Source organism: Microtus ochrogaster, linkage group LG2, assembly GCF_000317375.1.
Source record: "Microtus ochrogaster isolate Prairie Vole_2 linkage group LG2, MicOch1.0, whole genome shotgun sequence".
Lineage (NCBI taxonomy): Eukaryota > Metazoa > Chordata > Mammalia > Rodentia > Cricetidae > Microtus > Microtus ochrogaster.
In genome coordinates, this window is record NC_022028.1 from 28639182 (window position 1) to 28654382 (window position 15201).

Genomic DNA, 15201 nt, shown 5'->3' on the forward strand with positions numbered 1-15201 from the left:
TATGTGTGATATATGATGGGAGTCAGGCAGCCCTATGGGCGAGCATGCATGCAGGCATGTGCAGTACACTCTGGAACTCAGGCAACAGCATAATCAGAATTTGATTCAACAAAAGTTATGTCGCTTTCACTTGGCAGAATATTTAATATTGTCAAATTCTTGGGGTAAACATCTTTCCATCGAATAGAAAAATGAGCTATTGATATAAAACTGCAAATTTATAAGTAACAGCAAAAATCAGTTTAAGCCACTTTTTAAAAAAAACACTTGGCCATGTGGAGTCAGTAAGGAATTTTCCAGAATGACCCACAAAACAAGGAAGACACAGTCTGGATGGGCGGTGGTGAGGGGGGAAAGACTTGGGGTACTGAGCCATGGCAGGCGAATGGAACTCTTGGAGCTGCGCTGTGAGTCCTTCTGTACATTCGGTCATAAGATGGAGCACTGAACAGGTAGACCTCTTACTGCTTCAAGAGAATAAGTGACTTTTAAAGTGAATTTACAGAAAATATCTGTGGTTCAAAGTTGTTGGAAAATACAAAGGTACATAACAAGAGAATAATTTAAGACACATCTAACACATTGAAGAATAAAACATGTGCAATAATAATACTTGAAAGCCAATTTTAATTCTTTTATATTATGTCATTTGATTCATTATTCATAGGAAAATGCAAAAAAGTTATGATACATTTTGTACTATCATAATAAGGACTTAATTGGTTTGTTACTTTGCTTTAATGTTCTCATTTTGAACAGTATATTGGAAAACTAGATCTTAAAATGCAATAGAAAATGGAAAAAAGGGACGTTATGACTTATTTTCAAGCACGTAATTTTTGTGTATGTATTAAATGGCCTGAAATTATAGTGCTTGCCTCTGTGAATTTAGAAGTAGTACTTACAATATCATCAGTAGAGGCAGCCTTTGGTAAATAGATGGAGTGGTAGTGGTTTACACAATGGAAAAAATTACCAGTAGGTTATTACTATACATTTTAGAAGTATTACTTTCAATATCACCAGTATAGGTTGCCTTTGAAAAATGGATGGAATGTTGGTGGTTTACATAACAACAACACCAACACCAACGCCACCACCACTAATAAAAATAATAATAATAAATTGACAGTAGGACGTTACAAACCAGCTCAGTGTCTAGTGTGCTAGATTCCTGGCCATAAGGTGCCCGCTAAGATCTGGGTGGTTGGCCTTTCCTGGACTGCATGGGCACATTCTGTATACTACCAGCAGTGAGCCAGGTTCTATGACTACCACTGCGTATATCCACCCTCTATAAAAGTACTTAATCACATATGGGCAAAAGAGAAGCTGTAGGAGTTCAAGGAAAGAATTCCTTACTCAGTCAGGCTGCAGCAGAATTAATGACCTCACTGCAGCAAGTTCCAAGACACAACCACTAGTATCTAACCAGGGATGAAAGAGAGAAATGGTAATAGATTAAAACACTGCCCAAAGAAATGGGTCCTTTGGGGTCATCTAAATGATCCTAGGGCAGCAGCTTAATTTATAGTATTGTATGGCTCAGCAGGTTTAAGGGTCCTGTATGCTTCCCTGGGGAGTTCAGACTTACAATATGTCTCCAGGGTGTCTTCTAATGTACTTTATGACAGATGCAGACTCCGATTAGAAATACAACCAGGTGACTATTGGAAATGAATTATGTATGCTCAGGATGGTCACCTAACATAAGGCTTGGGACTTAAGGAAGTACCTTAAAAAAGGAGAAATTTCTGTCATATACAGAATAAATTTGTAATATGTAATAGTACATGATTGGAGCAATGACTCATTGACATAATTGGCTCCATGATATTAAGCAGTCTGAAACAATAAAAATACTCAACAACAACAACAACCAACAACAACAACCCCCAGGCAACAACTACGGTATGCAACTAACTCCACGGCCTTTTGACCATAGAGGAAATGAAAGGTGATTTCAGCTTGATCAGGCTTTTAATGAGGGAGCAGTCTATTTCCAGTTGGGAGTGAGGTATTGTTTCACCTGGAGCAAAACATTAGATGAAGCACAGCAGACTTATAGCTAAGGATTACTGAGTAGTCACTGTGCTTAGCCACATAAAAACTTCATTACAAAGAGTTTGTGTCATGTGTAAAAAATTGGAGCTTAGAGCTAGCAAATTAGGGCCCTGATTTTATTCTGATCTCTGCGGAATTCAAGGTTTGGACCACAAAGTGACCCAGGAGGAGGAGGTAACTATCCTGCAGGGGCTACACATTACACTGATGGATGATCCAGAAGTTCAGAGACCTGGTCCCACCTGCTCATGCTCATTCTCCCCAGCAAGTGTTGAAGGGGAGCTGGGGTTGTGGGAGTCCACTGGGGGCGCACCTGCCACACTGAGCTCTGATGTGGGAGCGGCGTGAACTGGTGCAAAATAAAATCAGAAAGGTGCTGATAGGAAGGGTGAGGAGAATGAGTTGGTGTCTTCCAAACGCTTAAACATCTAGTTAACAGTGTTATTTACTTCCTTTATAGAATCTATCATTACAGGAGATTCCCTTCCTTCCCTCCCTTCCCTTCCCCTTCTTTCTTTCCTTCCTTCCTTCCTTCCTTCCTTCCTTCCTTCCTTCCTTCCTTCCTTCCTTCCTTCCTTTTAAAAGGCTGCCAATTTTACCTGTAATTTCAACTTTCAGGAGGCTGAAGCAGGAGCATTTCCATGTTTGAGGTCAGCCTGGATCACACATCAAGACCTTCACCCCAAACTGCTATCAAGCAAAGCTAAAGAAACCAGTAAGCACTATTTTCATTAAGGCTTGGTGAAAGTGTTGGGCTTTCATATCTCTGTGAGAACAAATAATATCTCCAGACTTCTTTTGACTTACATACTCATGAAATAGATTTTTGGGGAAAAAAGGTATATTTTGGGGTCAGTGAGACAATTTAGTGGATGAAAGCACCTGGCAGAAAACCTGATAAGTTTGAGTCCCAGGACCCATATGCTAGAAGGACTAAACCAACTCATGTCAACTGTCCTTTGTTCTCTCCATGTATGGTGTGGGATATGCGAGTGTGCACACGCATGCATACACACACACACAATTTTAGAAGTCAGATTTTTCACTTATTTTAAAGTAATGACCATGACAACAAGTCAAAATAGATCCAGGATTATGTAGAAATGTTTTGAAAGATAACTTTCAGTTATTAATATGTAATTGAATTAATTTTTAATGTTTAAATCAATAAATATTCATATTTTTAATAATGATTCTTCAAAATATTTTGACAGGCAGGGTTGTTAATTTGTAACATGGATTTGATTCTTAAAATGCAGAAAACATGATTTTAAAGTACTCACCTGTAACGTTAGAGGGAAAACAACATTATAAACATAAAATTTTTAATAAGTATCTTATTAATATTAATGAATAGAGTTTAATTAATTTAATATGAATATGTATTTAATCATTATAATTCTTTACATGTTTTCTACTTTATTTATTATTACTATTCAAAGATTTATTATTTTTATTTCAATGTACCTGTGTTTGCCTGTGTGAATGTATGTGCTCTACAGGCACGCAGAAGCCTGTGAAAGCCAGAGGAAGGCAACAGATCTCCTGGAACTGGAGTTACAGATGGTTGTGAGCTGTCTGAAGGGCACTGAGAATGGAGCCCAGGTCCTCTGCAAGAGTAGCAGGTACTCTTAACTGCTGAGCCATCCCTCTAGCCCCATTATTGTTATTATTATTTTAAAGGGATAATAAATCCTTAGCTTTGATAAACTCTACATACAGGAACTGCAGACCTCTGAAAGAGATAATTTCCCAACACCCAAGTGTGGAGAGGCTGTAGAAAGTTGTAGAGTGTTTCCTTAAGTAACTAAAGAGGCCCCATTATTTGCAACAATACTATAATGTGCTCAGTTGTAAATGAAGCGCTTTTGTTCCAACCCGATTCTATAAGAGAAGCTGGTTATGAGAATGGGCAGATTCTAAAGCATGGGGAAATAAATGACTTCATCCCTCGCTGGGGTCCAGTCCCAGTGACATCACAGCTCTGAGCTCACCAGGGGGCCTAGACTGGAGCAGATCTTCTGGATATCTCTTCCCTCTAACATTTTGCTGTGTTGACTACTTGCCCCCTGTTGTGTAAATCAGCCTAGTAGACTCCTGTTTGTAATGGACATGTATTCTCCTGTGCTCTTCTGGAGGATCCTGGATAAACACATCTTCTATCATTTGTGGATCCTATCTACTTTATAGACACATGGAACGGTGTATATGAAAGCCATGGACAGAAATGGGAGAAGAGTGAGATCCAACAAATCGACTTCAAAGAAACACTATGTACAAGAAATAGACACCAATACAAACAGTGAAATACATGGCTGTTTATGATTGAATTTTCTGCTTCTGAGCTAAAGAAAGGAACGCAAGAATACAAAGGCAATCTACATCTAATAGGGTCAGAATTTCAGATTTAATGCTACACCATTTCGAAAGATAAAGATTCGTATTATATTTTATTGATTCGTGTATTATTTAAAGTAAATGTAAATTAAAAATTATTTCACTTGTGTTTAATCATGGCCATAATGAAGCGATAAGCGAGACAGCAGGTTGAAATTCTGGGTCCTCTCATGGCTTTCAAGTCCAACAAGTTTTGATAGAACCAACGGAAGGAAGACTTTACAGTTTCCTGCAACTTGGACTATTTCTATGAGGCTGAGAGTGGAGGGCTCTGAATACCCCAGAAGCAGCATTAGTGCTCTTTGAGACTGTAAGAAATGGAAATTCCAATGGTCTCCACTTACTCAGACTCTTTGTTTTAAAAGGCTGCTGCAGCTAGCCTTCAAACTGGGTCTCACTGGTTCCTACTTGCAGTCATGCCTCTGCCCCCCTCCCACAGCAAGGCTACTGACTTGCATAACAGAAAGAATATAGCTAGTTTGATAGCTTAGTAGAAATGGGTGATTACAAGCTCTGGAGAGACTGTGAGCCAGAATCATCCAACCGATCTGTCCCCTTACTGACTTGCACAGGTCTGTAAGGTTACACAACACTGATCGTTCTTTTCAGTTGCTGAGTGTTGCTTTGCAGGAAATGGGTTGTTAATATAGAAAACTCACAGGTCATGTGGGGCATGCTAAACTTTAAGAGCTTGTTCAATTACCAAATCCTGTCATTCCTCAGTATCTGGGGAACTGAACCCAGGGCCCCATGCAGAAATCCAAATCCACAGGTGTTTTAGACACTTAGAAGATGTTAGTTACAGCATTCCATATACCTTTGCACATCTTCCTGTGTGCTTTATGTTATCTCTAGATGGCTTAAAATACCTAAAACAATATGCATGTTATATAAATAGTTGTTATTGTTTGGGGAATAAAGACGAGAGAAGAGGTCTGCACATTCAGGAAACTTGCAATTTTAAAAAGTGTTTTCAGTGAGTGGCTCTTTGAATCCGAGGGTGTGGACCCCAGATGGATGAGATCTCTCTATTTCATTTGTGCAAACTCCTCAGCATGGGTAAGAAAACGCAGGCTGTGTCTGTTGCATGAGCAATCACCCATGAAACCAGTCCTTATAAATGGAGAGCAGTGAGTGAAGAGAGTTATTCCCTCTGCTTCACTCAGCAGAGTATTGGCCAGGAATGTAGTGCAAGGTGAGGAAGACCCTGCTTTGGGCTATCTCTGGGTAAGATCCCCATGCTGACCAGCTCCCAGCCACAGGGACAAGCGTCTAATGAAACAGACGCTTCTCCTTGCCCCTCTGAAATGGGTTCTGTTCAGGAGCTGATGCTAGAGCTTGCAGCTCTTAGAGATAACGGATGCTGAGGAACCAAGTCAACTCTTCGGCAGGACTTTAGAGCAGGAAAAAGGCATTTGGAGCACACTTCTGGTCACAGCAACAAAACAAAACAGCCCATCTCATTGATTTCACCGACGTTCTCGTGGGAGAGAGACTGCGATGCGGTTGACATCATCCCACATCTATCTGAGCATATCCAATAACCAAACAGATCGACTCCATCTCATCCAGATCAAAGAGGACGTGTAAAGGCTACAACAGTATGGGGATGCCCGGAAGGCACTGGCAACTGTTACTTACCCAGTTGCTTCCACTGCCCACAGTGGTGAGATTCACACCCTTCCCCACGGCGAGGCTCAGAGGCAGAAAGTGAGTCTAATGAAGCAGATGGCCTCCACTACAGCCTGATCTCCACCCACACAGCACAGACTGCCTCAGGGGAAACCCAATGTTTTCTTATCAATTTGCTGCATTACAGTTTCTTTTCGTTGGCAAAACTCAGCAGCACTTTCCTACAGGGCCCTGTGACATTGGAAGGACTCCCTGTTAGTGCTATTGAATATGGTACCCACCAGGAGGCTGTCACAACGGAGCACTTAAAATAGGACCGGTCGCCTCGGAAACAGATGTTATATGCTATTTAATTGGAATTAATGGAAATGTAAATAGTCCTGTGACTAGCAGATGCTGCACTGAACAAAGACAGCCCTATAAAGCAACACTAGCAGCTGGCCAGCTATCTACCCTGCCTCACCCTTTCGAAAGCCTGCAAGTTGTGGAGAAGAATACAAACACAAACATAAGCCTTCCCGGCCTCCTTGGTTTCACTGGCAATGAATTGTAGCTCACCTCCTGCACAGACAGAAACAAAGAACTCCACATCCACAGTGAACAGCCAGGAAAAGAGCTGCCCATGTGGCCTGAGCTCTTTTTCAGTCTGGGAATTACCTTCCACGTTCTATACCATCTAGCTGAACCTTTCAAATTTCAAATCTCTAATAGTCATGTTTGACTCTACCCTCAATTCTGCATTAGCATTCTTGCCTGATATGGTGGCGGCATGAAAACAAACTTTATTAAACTTGGCCGTGTCCCCGTATGCTCTCTAACGACTATTCTAGCACATTCACTCTTGGCTGAAAACTGCACAAAATTCCCTCTCCTAAATCAACAGGACTTTGGAAAACTGGGATTGTACGAGCCAGGGGGCGGGATGGGGTCATGACGAGAAACTCACAGAGACTGCTGATCTGAGCTCATGGGAGCTCATGGACTCTGGACCAACAGTTAGGGAGCCTCCATGGGACCAACCTAGGCCCTCTGCATGAGACATGTGTAGCTTGGTCTCTCTGTAAGGCTCCTAGCAATGAGGTCAGGACCTTCCTGGCACTTTGAGGAATCTGTTCCCCATGCTGGATTACCTTGCCCATCCTCGACTCAAGGGGAGGAGCTCAGTCCTGCCTCAACTTGATGTGCCAGGCTTCGTTCAAGACCATGGGAGACCTGCCCCTTTCTGCATGGAGACAGAGGAGGGTGACCACATACTGTCGTCAGTATGTAAAATAATTTAAAAACTGTTATTTAAATAAAATAAAATACATAAGACAAAAGAATTGAGGATTTCAAATAAAATTGTCAGAGGCATTGCTTTCAAAGCAGTTACACTAAGGTTTTCCTGGGATCTTCTACAAAATATTTCATATCACTATGATGATATAGCCACCCCAAACGCTTCAAGCCTCACTTGAGGATACTGTGTCTTTAATTTAAATGAAGCCAATGTTGTCTCCACGACTCTCCCCTCTACCGGTGGAGACCCCCTGAGCAGCCCAAGAAATACTAGAAACGGCTTAAACTTAGGGCGTCAACACACCCAATACCTTTGGTTCAGTTACAGGCTCTCATATTTCCCAGGGCATTAGAGACACGCCTTCACATGGCTCTACATAGGTAATAGAAAAGAAATGGGGTGAAGAGCTTCAACACAGATGAGGAAACGGGGCAAAACCAAAGACTGTGAGTATCAGACCATGGCTGAAGAACACAGTACACGCCGCACACAATTAATTAACAACTTCTAGACACACCTACCAATGAACCCAGAAGACGGTGGGTTGGGCTGGATCTTCTCCCTTGTGTTCTCCTGGATAATGTCCCAAAGCTGCCATATGAATTTGGGGTGAAGAATGTAAAACGGCTGAGCTGGGTGTCTCCGGCGATGCTGGATATATGGTGTGAAAAGGTTGTAATCTGGCTTCTGATACCACTAAAACGAAACAAAAGCAACCCAAATTGGGTACAGAAGATCACGCCGTGAAAAGAAAACAGCGCCGCGTAGGTCTGGGGAAAGCTAGAGGACCATGGGCCAGCCTGGAGCTGGAGAGAGGGGAAGGATTCCGTTACTCAGGGAAGTACAAAGAGACACCATAGCTCCGGCCCTAGCAGGAATAATGCTTTATCTTTGCATTATTTCTTTTATTTTTGATGTTATAATGATAGAATTTCCCCCTTCCCTTTCCTCCCTCCAGTCTCTTCCAATGATGAGTTATTCAGGCTACAATGAGACCTGGGGTTAGATAAGAGGAGGCAGGCATTTGCTGTTAAAGGTCTGGCAGTGAACCCAAGAGGCTCTGGGCCAGGGTTTTCCATGGTCAGCATGGAAGTAGTCACAGCAGGGGGGGCGGTAGGCATGTGGTGTTCTACTCCAGCGTTACACAGAGAACCACAGCAAGGTTTGGCTCACACTGTAGTATGCTGGTCTCTTGGTACTCAAGCAATGGGTTTGAAAGCAGATTTTCCCAATTTCACCCACACTCATCTTAAGAAGGCTCTACACTTGAAGGCGTAAATCACAAACAATCCCACACCAGTTTGGAATTATGATTAATAGAATGGTTATTTATTTAAAGGGGAAAACTTACAGATCACTGTCCCAGACAATAGCCCTCTGCACAATCAGGAAAGGAGCCTAGTAGCCGGAAGTGGAGCCGGAAGCCAAAGCAAGAGGAGAGGGAAGTGGCTGCTTTTTTAAAGGGAGAGAGACCACACCCCAATGGGCTGGTATCTCAGCAGCTATTGGCTGAAGGAGAGGAAGGAGCTCCCGCAACATACACTCCCTGGTATTAGTAAACCAAGTCATGGATGCTTGCTCCTTTAGCCAACAGCCTCTCAAAGTAGCATGACTATCACCCATTTTACCAAGTCCTGTGAAAAAGAGCTCACTGGCTTTTCAGATGAAGTTCCATCCAACACAGCTAGTTTCTTCCTTAGGAAGGTAACAGTTTGCGATGAAGTAAAAAATATATCTTGCTTGTATTTGATGGCTATTCCATAAAATTTAACACATTCAGAAAGAGCCAAAGAGGATCATCCTTAGGAAATTCAGAGACAGTCTTCATTTAAACATCAATGTACAATTTAGATTTTTTTTTTTCCCGCAGCACACCACTGAGTTTATTTCCAAAGCTGTTATTGCCATCCTATCACCTTGGAACACACGCCAGTGTGCGCAGTCTAATTTTTGGTGTAATACAACTTTCTCAGCCTTTATATATGCTGTACTTCCTCTGTTTCTCAGAGATACAGCACCAGAGCAGCAGGAAGCTCTGCTACTCTAAGTGGTATCAAGAGGACTATGACAGACGTGTGAGTTAGCGCCCATTACTGACCTGCACCCTGGGTAACTCATCGGGCACGGTCTGACCCACGGTCCAGGGCATCAACAAAATACTTACCAGGTTCAGATTAGCAGAATAAGGAGCTGGGTCCCAGGCCACCAGGATAACATCTTTATATAAAGAACTGTCAATGAAGTGATGGCTGGGGTTGGCAAGAATCTGTAAGCACATGGGGGGGGGGAAGCTCTTTATTATTGGTATTTGTTCTTCAAAATCATGTTTTAAAACAAGTCACAACTGAAAAGCAGAATGAAAGCAAGGCTCAGATTTTCTATTTTCCTTTGGGAGAGGGAGTAAGGCTGGTATCACATGACAAAACACTTGATGTACATTTAAAGGCATTTTTTTAAAAATAAAACAAAAGCGAAGCCACGAAGTCCTTAATTTTTATCAGGACTGTGCCAAATCTAGTGCTCTGGATGCCAACCCTTGCAAGAAGAAATCTCTGTGAGTGCAGCCTCCCAGCTCCTCATCACCTCTGATGTGTGACAGGGGTGGCTGTAGGTAAGGAGCAGCTAGAACTGAGCTAAGAGGTGTCAGCTGTTGTCCCTCCTCCCAGGGCCTGACGGATGCTGAATGGATCCGTCAATTTCACCTGCCATCCATCTTTTTAAAAAGCTATCAAGCCCAAGGCATTAAGACCAACCACTGACAAATGGGACCTCATAAAACTGAAAAGCCTCTGTATAGCCAATGACACCATCGCTTGAGTGAAACATCAGTCCAAAGAATGGGAGAAATCTTTCCCAGCTATACACCTGACAGAAGGGCGGTGTCTAGAACATACAGAGAACTGAAAACCACTATACTATGAAAATGACAATCTGATTAAAACTCGGGGCGTGGAACTAAGTGGAATTCTCAAAAGAAATGCATATGACTGAGAACATTTAAAAAAAAATGTCCCACATTCTCAGCTATATAAGAGAAATGAAAGTTAAAATTATTTTGAGATTTCAACTTACCCTGGTCAGAACAAGTCAAATAGCATTTTAAAAAGACAACAAACACAACTGTAGGTGTGGGCAGATAGGGAATCTTATCAACTGTTGATGGGATTGTAAACAGGTATAGTCACGATGAAAATCAATATGGAGGTTCCACATCAGGCTAGATATAGATTTAGTCTTGAATCCATAAAATGCACTTGGGCATATACCCTAGGGCTCTGTATCCTATGACAGAGATACATGGTCAGCCATGATCATCACTGCTGGGCTCACAAGGCAGGAAAATGAAACAGCCTAGGTGCCCATCAACTGGTGAATGAATAATAAACATACAGTATACACACACACACAATGGTTTATTATTCAGCTGTTAAGAAAACTGAAGTTTGTAGGCAAATGACTAAAATAATCATTCTGAGTGAGGTACTGAGATCCAGGAAAGCAACCATTGCAGGTTCTCTTTCACATCTGCATTCTAGCTTTGAATCTTTGGATGTGCATTTTGAAACTGGGGTACTGAAGAAGTCAGAAGCCCAGTGAGAGATCATGGGAGATGGGTGATAGAACACAGATGGCAGGAAGGGGGAGAAGGGAGACAATGGGGCAAGAGCGCTTGAGTGGAGTGAGGGACAGGAAGGCAGGGTACAGAACAAAGTGTGTGTAGGGATACCTAGGTGGAGAAGTCTTAGGGAAGGAAGCCCATTACTGCAGAAGCTTCCTAAAATACAAATATACACATGTAAAAAGAGTTTAAATAGAACTGCTCTACAACAGGGGGACAACACCTCTTCTCCCAGACACCGCAGGCTATCCAAACAGAAGGCCAGTGCCCCAGATTGGTTGCCTCTTTGGGATTTTTTTTTTTTTGATCAGTGTGGCTCCAGAGACCGTCAAACAATATAAGTTATAGCCACTGTACTTTGTTACTCTCTAGACACTGATGTTAAGACCCCACTACTGCAGATACCACCTACTTTAGTCTAAGATACAAAGAAATCAATCTGGCACTCACTGGAGGTTTCATGTCTACTGAGTATCTTTCATAGTGCACTGGGGTGCTAGGCATGCTACCGCAGGTGAGATGTTATTGTCAGTCTCTCCCGGATGTGAACCCTGTGAGCTATATAATGACTGGCCCAGCACGATGTGCCTACTCATGCAATAGTGGCATGAAAATTATGGGAATAACAAAGCACTTTCTCCCTGGATTCCAGGCCCACTCCATAAAATGGAACTTGTGCCTGGTACTGTTAATGGAGTCATGAATTTATAATAGGTAGAATCTACTACTATTCTGCCAAATAGCATCAATCTGTCTCCTAATGAGTTGCTGTTATACCCAGAGATTCATTCATCTTTCAATCCTGATTAGAGAAACTTCTTTTTGCAGTAGATGGTGATTAACACTGAGAACTCTGACTGCTCAATACGCAGAGAATACAAGACTTCGGAATGCCCAGCACTAAATGAGACAAGTAGCACACCCCATCTCCCCGAGGTTCAGGGATCATTGTGGAGGAAGGGGTGGAAAGAGTGAAGAGCCAGACACAGCGGATATCTACCCCTGAAATGGTGTTTCCCAGATACAACAGCACAGTTGCTCATTTGAACAGACAGTAGCTGTGACAGCATGCATAAAATTAAAGCAGACAAAATTCCAGCATAGAGAAGGGTGCTTGACATGAAGCCCCACCCCTAGCTGAGGAGCTATTAGCAACTGATGGTTTCTGGGAAGGGAGAACCAGCTGTTGTCAGGGATATAGCTTCTGAATGACTACTAAGATTCCAGGAGATGGCCTTGCATCCATGCACGTACAGGCTACACTGAGTGGAATCTGTGGTTTATAAAACAAAAAAGAAGATAATGCATGAAATGGGGAGGAAATTGGGGGTGATAAGGGAAGAACTGGGGGAGAGGGAAGTGGAAGGTGGGCATGATCTAAGCACATTTCATGCGTGTATAAAATTCTCGATCAATTAAACATTTTCACCATTATGAAAGTGCATTTTTTTCATCACATTTTAATGCTTCTGAAATGAGGATGTATCTTACAGGATACATGTATTTTAATTTGGTTGGGCTTATCACTTTCTGAGAAATTACTAAATAAAATGTAGTGACATCTATGAATTAAGAAAATATGGTAATTGTTTTTACTTCGCTGCCAGCTGCCTGGTACAGCAAACGATGCAGTGTTAATAGCTTGTTCCGCAAGGGGTTCATCATGAATCATGGATCATCTCATTTTTCTACACATTTTAGAAATTAGAAATTGTGGTTTGTTCTGAGAATAATTTTTCCATAAATTTGGAAGACATTCTTATTAAGAACATGGAGAAAAGAGATATTCCATGTCCCATTAAGCAATTTGTTTTCATTTTTCAAATTTCCAAGTCACAGATAGAAGTTTCAAAGATATCCTAAAAGCTCTAATATTTCATGCGTTTCTGTTCCCTTTAGCTTTACTGCCATGGTTTCTTCTGTAATTAATAGCATTTTGCAGTTCACAAACTGAATAATACGCTATGGCAGTGATTCTCAACCTGTGGGTCACGACATCTTTTACAACCCTCACTACAAATTCAACATTCCTAACAATAGAAAAGACAGTTATGAAGTAGCAAAGAAAATAATTTTATGGTTGGGGGTCACCACAGCATGAGGAACTGTATTAAAGGGTCACAGCTTTAGGAAGACTGAGAAGGTTGAGAACTATTGACCATTTTATTTGTGTGTATATAACAAAAATATATACACATAAATAAAAATCATTTCTCTGTGCTTAATCTGAGTTTTCATTGGGTCTTACTCATCTCTTTCTAGTCAAATCACATCTAAATTCCCTATTTTTTTAATTTTTCTTCACAAATTCTTCATGATTAAAAGATCCACAGAAATAACAGGATCCTGTGGTTATGGCTAGTCACAGTTCTGTCCACTTGTCTAGTTGAAGGACCTGCCTACAGAATGTACCAGGGCAACCACTCCATCCATCTTACCTGGGAGTTAATGATGCGCATTGTGGTTTTATTTCCGACATCTTTCTCATAGCCACGTGTAGGGGCAGAATTAAATCTCAAAACTGCATCATGAGAATCTAAGGGCACATAAGTGACATTTTTTTCTCTGTGAAATCACATAATCTAGGAAAAAAAGCATTAAAACAAATCTTGCAATATCTGAAACTTAGAAACCACTAATAAAGTTAATATATACATACACACAGAGCTTTAGATAATTTTCTGCTGATTTAGGATGACATGGAATCTGAAGAGTCACATGGCACTAGGACACACCAGTCAATACAAGTTCATATATATCCCCAAATTGTACTGCCTAGTAACTAGAAACCTTTTTTTTTTCTAAGTATACTCTATGATGTTCACTACTGACAAAGCCATCTAATGATACATTTCTTGGGATGTGTTCTCTTGTTTCTTGATAAATTACTATGCATATATACCTAAACATACACAAAGTCAACTGATTACAGGTAACCCCATTTTGTCTAAGTTACATTTGGATGCTTGTTACACACACACACACACACACACACACACACACACACGCACACGCACACGCACACAGACACTGTGTGCAAATGTCATGCTTTGTATAATTATTCCCCTTAAAGTTTCAAAACATGTGGAAGCTGGATCTAGAGGAAAAGGTAAAGATGCTGGGAGCCTGGAGTCAGCTCACCTGGAGTTTCCTAGCCTGTAGAATTGAAGTCACTAGGTCACCCATGGTAAGAACTGCATCTAATCTTGCTGCCTTCTCTCACATACCAAAAACTACAGCCTCTGATTCTGCTTTATTAGCTTTTAGTGAAGGTTGAGGTTTAAAAGAAAAACAGTCCTGGTTTCCATGAAGCCTCATCTCCCACTGTGGATGTCAGGGAGTCCCTGAATTTAGAGAAACTACCAGTGTCACCAGCAGCCCAAGGTTTGGTGCAAATAGTAAGAGAATTTCTACGATCACCTTTAGCTTTTAGAATCCTGTGCATGGGGGCTGCAGAGATGGTTCAGCAGTGAGGAGCACCAGCTGCTCTTGCAGAGGATCTGAGATCAAGTCTCAGATACCTACATAGTGGCTCACAACCCCCTGCAACTGCAGCTCTAGGGGATCTCGCAGCCCCTTCTGTCGTCTGTGAATACTGCACTCACACACACAGACACATAGACAAGCACATTAAAACCAATACCAACAAGCAAACAAAAAGAATTCCATGCACATTCAAGTTTAATCTGCAGCAGGCATAGTGGCTGGCAGTATAAATAAGGGCAAACTCACAGCTTTCTGACAGGGCTGGGAGTCACAAGGACACAGAGGTACCGCATTGACAGTGACTATATTCTATATAAGGTCCTTGTGACAACCTGCCTTATAAAAGAGGACTCTGCTATTCTTTTCTCAGAGTCTTCACCGTACTCATTAACGATTAAAAGCCATTGGGCATGCCCCACTAAAACAATGGTTTTAAGAGGTACCTACTTTTATTGAGAAATTCTGAGCACAGTGAATACATAAGTGGTATGTTTTGGCCATGCCATCAAACAAAACAAAACAAAACAAAAACCCATACAGTATTCTTTAGGAGAAAAGTTTAGAGGAACTGCTAAACTATGATCCGTAGGCCAAATGTGGTCTGCCTCTGCTTTAGTGACTGAAGCTGTACAAGAGACACACTTAATTTGTGCAAGGTCTAGCCTTGCATAACTGACCTTAAAAACAGAGACTCCATGGCTCACAGAGCCTGAAATATTTACTA

At 41.5% G+C, this 15201-nt stretch overlaps 1 protein-coding gene across 4 annotated transcripts in view; it reads right to left on the minus strand.

Moving 5' to 3' along the window:
- Positions 1 to 15201, minus strand: part of St6gal2 (ST6 beta-galactoside alpha-2,6-sialyltransferase 2) — a 65572-nt gene that overhangs the window by 10205 nt on the left and 40166 nt on the right. For 3 of the 4 annotated variants that reach the window (XM_026785665.1, XM_026785666.1, XM_005360007.3), the window contains exons 3-5: positions 13430 to 13527; positions 9537 to 9638; positions 7894 to 8068 (exon numbers count right to left, since the gene is read on the minus strand). In XM_026785665.1, the coding sequence (XP_026641466.1) occupies positions 7894 to 8068; positions 9537 to 9638; positions 13430 to 13527 (375 nt within the window). Of the gene's footprint in view, positions 1 to 7889; positions 8069 to 9536; positions 9639 to 13429; positions 13528 to 15201 lie in introns of all 4 variants that reach the window. The other variant, XM_026785667.1, reaches the window with a different exon arrangement.